The sequence below is a fragment of the Trachurus trachurus genome, assembly GCF_905171665.1.
Source record: "Trachurus trachurus genome assembly, chromosome: 9".
In the NCBI taxonomy this organism is placed as follows: Eukaryota; Metazoa; Chordata; class Actinopteri; order Carangiformes; family Carangidae; genus Trachurus; species Trachurus trachurus.
In genome coordinates this window covers 15,463,320-15,469,080 of record NC_139895.1, presented here as the reverse complement: position 1 = coordinate 15,469,080, position 5,761 = coordinate 15,463,320, and the positions used below count along the sequence as shown (strand labels likewise).

Genomic DNA, 5,761 nt, shown 5'->3' with positions numbered 1-5,761 from the left:
CCTAGTGCGCTTTCCGCTTCCTGTCCAGAGACCCGCACTTCTACTACATCACATCATGTAAGCATTATTAACAGTTTGAAAGGATCAACGTAAAACCTTGTGTTTGTGACGGTTTGTTGTGTTTATAAGAGGAGCACGTCTACGTTTTTTCTTCATTTCTTTATTATTTTTTTTACTGTGCAGCTGTCGTTTGTGCCGCGGTGCTTGGTTAGAGCCAGCAGCAGACATGTGCTAACATTAGCTGTCCAGATAGCGTTTAGCTGCTTGAGCTCGTTACCGGCCGTAATGGAGACAGGTGGTGCACTGCAGGCTTCATTTGGCTGGTACTTCACCACCAGATTATGCGACAAACTAGTATTAGTAAGGGTTTACCGGACAGAGGGGACGATGGGTCCGAGTTGAAACGGTGAAATGCAGTAAAGAGACGCGCCTCAAAAGCCTCAGACGTAGGAAACGAGGATGTTGTTACGTCATGAACCTGAACACCTGAGCAGCCTCACCTCACTGATACGGAACTGCTGTTGTTCTTAAAACCGGCCGCAGCTCTGCACTACGAGGTAACCATCGCTCCTGGCCTTTTTTTTTTTTTTTTTTTTTTACAACCAAGATATGCTTTCAAAACTATCGGGGTCTTTTTTTTTATCAGCTCCCCTGGCCTTTACTCCATTACACATCACAGTCTCCTATAAAATGATCCATCCCTGCTGCATGGTACTACTGCATAAAGGTTTTAACCTGCGGCTCCATGGGAGGAGGTGGAGTGATGGGCTATAGAAAATGTTGCATGTATACTAGGCCTAATATGGAAGCACATCATATGTGTATATATTGCTTTCTCCTAATAACCCAGTAATAATTGCAGCCCATCACCACCACCACCACCACACCACCAGGTCCTGACACCACCAGTGATGAAGTGGAGAAGGGATTTTCTAAACTGATAGAGGTCGACACCCTGTTGGACTTGTGATCCACTGGCAGTTAAAAAAAAAAAAAAAAACAGTTAGCATTGTGTTTAAGTATAGTTAAGTGCCACCCAGAAATTTTACCAAATCAATGAGACAAATATAATTAAGAAATGAATGCTAACCCTGAGCTGATGATGAAAGTCTATTCCCCACTGAATGTCCTTATATATTACTGAGCTCACTTCTGAAATTGGCCAGCGGCTACAATTCTGCATATAATGTAAAATTGTATTGATATAAAGCACACATTAGATGTATTTTTAAAAATCTGCCTTTCTATTTTGTCCAAATTATATTTTCAGAAGTCTATCTTTAATCTTAATGCAATGTTTCTATGTCAATTGCACTTTGACAATGTTATTGGTCACTGTAATTATTCCTCCTTCCCATACAGGAAACCTCCTTATCGTGCAGACAGACCAATCATTCATTAAAAGATATTTAATATTGTGGGCTGGTGGCTGATCTGATTCTTTAATCCTGTCTCAGCAGAATGCCAAAATCAAAGGAGGTACTGTCTTCCACATCTGGAAGTGACTCCGACAGTGAAGTGGAGACCAAGGTTTGTGTTTTAATTGGAATGGTTACGTCTAGTGTAATTTACCATCCTTGGTGAGGACATGGTGAGAGGCTAGAATTTGAAAAATGTCTGTCTGTGTTTTTTTTAAGGCAAAGAGAAAGAAGCCAAGTGCACCACCAGAGAAACCGGCCAAGAAGCCAAAGAGTGGAGAGAGCTCCAAGCCAGGAGGCTCCTCCAAGGCCAGCGGTAATAATGGTGATGACAACATGTTCCAGGTGGGTATCTGGTTTTAGGATATGATCTTTCAGCCATTATTAGCAAGTATTTTTTATTGTAAACGTTGATACTAAATAACTGCTATGTAAAATTTCACATTCATTAAAGGGATAGTTCAACATTTTGGGAAAAATCGCCTATTGCCATAATCCCAATAGTCATAGGCATAGGTTCATTACCTTAAATTATGGGTGCATGTTGTTTTGAGATCTGCGGGGCAGAGACGTGAGCTGCTCAGCAAACACAATGGAGGTGAACGGTACAGGTCCCTTGTCTCTCATCAAACTCATCAAATACACAATCCGAACACTCCAAAACGCTCTCATGGACAAGTTGTGACCTGCACATTCACCACGCTATGAATTAATCATGTAACATTACAAGACGGAGTTGTTTTCGAGGCAAATGCGTAGCCGGAACTACATTCCAGACACGGCTGCTGGGCGGAGTGATTTCAAAAGTAGTCCTGAATATTTGCTTTGTGTGTCGAAATGTTACCTAATTATACATGATTATTTCATAGTGTGGTGGATGTGCAGGTCACAACTTGTCCATGGGAGCATTTTGGATTTGTTGGATTGTGTATTTGATGAGTTTGATGAGGGACAGGGGACCTGTACCGTCCACCTCCATTGTGTTCACTGAGCAGCTCACGTCCCTGCCCCGCAGATCTCAAAACAGCATGCACCCATAATTTAAGGTAATGAAACTACGCCTATGACTGTTTGGATTATGGCAATAGGCAAATTTGCCAAAATGTTGAACTGTCTTCTAATACTAGAAGACATTGCAATTTGGTTATAATTCACTTGTACACAAACACAGCAGCATGTTCAACATGTATACACTTGTGTGGATGGCTTATCCCAAACATGTTCTGTGGAGAGGTCGCGTCAGCTTTACTTGTATCAGCCAAGATGACAAATCAGTCTCACCTTACTCACAGTCCGTACAGCATTAGAAGTTGCCTCTAGACAGCACATCTTATGAAATGTCTCTGACATTTGACAACAGATGACTCTGAGTTTGCTTCTCACAGATTGGGAAGATGAGGTATGTCAGCGTCAGGGACTTCAAAGGCAAGGTCCTGATTGACATTAGAGAATACTGGATGAACCAGGATGGGGAGATGAAGCCAGGGAAGAAAGGTAATGTTGAAATTATTTCAGTACCATATGGATATTCAATGTTTTCAGTGGTTTGTAGTTGTTTTCTAAACTCTGTTTTTTTTTTTTATCTCTTGCAGGTATCTCCCTGAATCCTGAACAATGGAGCCAACTGAAGGACCAGATTTCAGAAATCGATGACGCCATAAAGAGAACATAAGCATTCCCATCAATGTTATCTGTCGGCTCATCAGTTTTGTAAAAAACCTGGGATTGTTTTCTACTTGTTTAATTTGTAGTTGTATAGCTCTAGTGATGTCAGCATACTCCTGTTTTTGTGTGAAACTTTGTGTTTGAGATGTTGTAGTGGAGGTGTGGGTGGGTGAGCAGGTGATCCATCGTCACAGTTTGTGGGTAGGGTTCGTCAATACAGTGATGTTTTTGTATCAAATAATAAAAAATGAGGCACTAGCTTAATAATGCTGTTCAGTTAATGTTTAAATTTTGTGTTCACAGTTTGAACGCCTTGTAAATAGAAATCATTAAACTACCTTTGTATTACATAATACCCAATATTCAATTCTGAGAGCCAGGTCCAGACTGTCACATTGTACTTGTAGGTAAGTAGATTCATGGGTTAGGTTTGAAAAATAAAAGATACCCTTAAACAAAGTGGAATATTAACTTATTGAAATGAGTGAATGTGAACAGGCTCTGTCAGAGTGACAGCTGTGAACCAGTGAATGAAGCCTGTGTGACTTTAGGTGTGTAAATACAAATGCATCATTTTCATCACACTTCGCAAGATACATCCAGAACTGGTGACACTGTTAATCGCAGTTCCACAAATGTTGAGTAAATCTGCACCTATATTGTCTGTGATCAGCATAAAAACCATACCTTAACCTTTCTATATAGTATATATATGAAACGTATAGAAGTTTTCTTTTACCATGGTCACAGTGGATTTCCAGCTTAGTTCACCTTAGCATAGATTGTCAAAAGTGTTACATTCAATCAGTCGTTCAGTTGTCTCCATGTGTTTCTTCTGAAGTTCTGCATGACAGGACACATGATCACACACAATACTGAAAGGGTTAAATGTGGAACTGACCACTGATTATTAATCAGTTTGCGTTGTAATATAGGAGAGAAGAATATCAGTCTAATCTCGTCATTGACTGTGAAGTCGTTTGACTTGATGGTGGTGATGATGATGATGATGATGATGATGATGATGATGATGATGATGATGATATGTCGCCCTCTGGTGGTTAAAACATGAACTATTATCATTTCAGTTCAATCAACAGATCACATTAAGTGAAATTATAAAGACTTGGATATCATTGACAGAGTTGTACCAATGACTGCTGCCGACTACAGTGATGTCGATGTACAAACATCCACGCTTCGTTTTTTTGTGGATGAACCTTGGCCTTGGATCTAGATGATCTAGATCTGAACCATAGACTGTAGCTATATATAAAAGGGATGAACTGGACTGTCGAGGAGACCCACAGAGGAATTGACCATGATCACTGCCCTCCAGTGGTCACTGCCATGAACTACAGCTCTCCACATAACACCACTCACAATAATGTCCATCAGCCTGATGATGATAATGATCATTTATTTTATAACCTATTATAGTATTGGAATTCACAAAGGGGGAAGGGGGTAGGACTTAATAAGTTGCGGCTTCTTCCCACTCCTATAGAACATAAAGAATTGTTACGGTTTGTTGTTTTATTTTGCGTTGTCTTGTATTCACTTTCATTCATTCATTCATTCATTCATTCATTCATTCATTCATTCATTCATTCATTCATTCATTCATTCATACCATATATAAGCACAGATATTAACCTATACCAAAACAGTCACTGTGAAAATGACAAGCAAGACGGTTCTGGGTTTGATTCCTGTGTTCAATATTTGTGTGGGCATGCCCTGTAAAAACCATGTGTTTGGATGTGAAGGGGCCATTTTTTAAGAGCACAACCAAGGTTCTCCACTGGCACTGACATTGTTATCTAAAATAATGTTACATTTTGAAGTTTCTTCATCTCTACACATACACAGGATCTGGAGAGGTCTCAGTTAGTCTGAATCCAACTCTCAAAGAGTTGAGGTTGTTCCCGACTTCTTCATGACAGAACATGGAGACCACAGTTCCTTAAATGCAGCAGAAATGCTTCTGAGCCTTGACAGTCCTGTCTCTGTTTAGTTTTTCCTTTCATACATCGATAGCCATTTCTTTGTCTTTTCTGTATCTGTAACATTTCTATTTCCTTCCCTCAGTTACAGATTAAAATCTTAAAATCTGTGGCAATGGATCTCCTGTCTTGACATTTTTAAATCAATCAAACACGACTCTGGAAGTCAGTTAATTAACACAACTTGTAACTTATTTTTTCAAACAAGTTTGAGTCTGCACTTAAGTGTCCAATGAGACTTTCACCACCGAGAGGAAGTAAGTAACGACTTACATTATAAACCTTTTCTTAATGGCGTCGCAGCAGTAAATCATCCCACATTTTATTGTCCTGCTCTTAACGGTGCATCAACACATGGTCAGCCGTTCTCACACACAGACAATTGCCGGCTAACCTTTCCATAACAGGACCATTTCCCTGAAACACCGTGGTGCCTCCGACTCTCTGTAAAGTTCACATCATCTTGACGCCTGCTGGGAAGAAAAGTGTGATGGTAACTGTTTGAACAGAATTTACAGTTTACTGGTGGCCTGTCAAGTGAGGACACGGGGGCAAAGTATTTGTTGACATTTCCCAGGCACTTGCTGCTGTGTGGACACATGTCTCCAACAAGGAGTGACACCTTACAAAGCCAGGCTGGAAAACATGTTCTTCAAACAGTTGTATCTCCTC

The 5,761-nt window shown here is 40.2% G+C and overlaps 1 protein-coding gene across 2 annotated transcripts; it reads left to right on the top strand.

The window, feature by feature from the left end:
• sub1b (SUB1 regulator of transcription b) lies at nt 1–3,542 on the top strand. 2 transcript variants are annotated; one of them, XM_083978650.1, is made up of 5 exons: nt 1–57; nt 1,461–1,530; nt 1,638–1,763; nt 2,804–2,912; nt 3,011–3,542. In XM_083978650.1, the coding sequence occupies exons 2-5, from the start codon at nt 1,462–1,464 to the stop codon at nt 3,088–3,090; spliced, it is 384 nt and encodes a 127-aa protein (XP_083834776.1). In that variant the 5' UTR covers nt 1–57; nt 1,461; the 3' UTR covers nt 3,091–3,542. The 2 variants fall into 2 exon arrangements, with proteins under 2 accessions (XP_083834776.1, XP_083834777.1); XM_083978651.1 differs by having other exon boundaries at nt 3–57; nt 1,458–1,530.
• Nucleotides 3,543–5,761: the final 2,219 nt, after the last annotated feature.

Bases quoted from the DNA above. Each gene is read 5' to 3' on its own strand.
- sub1b (XM_083978650.1), top strand. From the start codon at position 1,462: ATGCCAAAATCAAAGGAGGTACTGTCTTCCACATCTGGAAGTGACTCC. The intron at 1,764-2,803 runs GTGGGTATCTGG...TGCTTCTCACAG, and splicing joins GTGATGACAACATGTTCCAG to ATTGGGAAGATGAGGTATGT. The intron at 2,913-3,010 runs GTAATGTTGAAA...TATCTCTTGCAG, and splicing joins GATGAAGCCAGGGAAGAAAG to GTATCTCCCTGAATCCTGAA.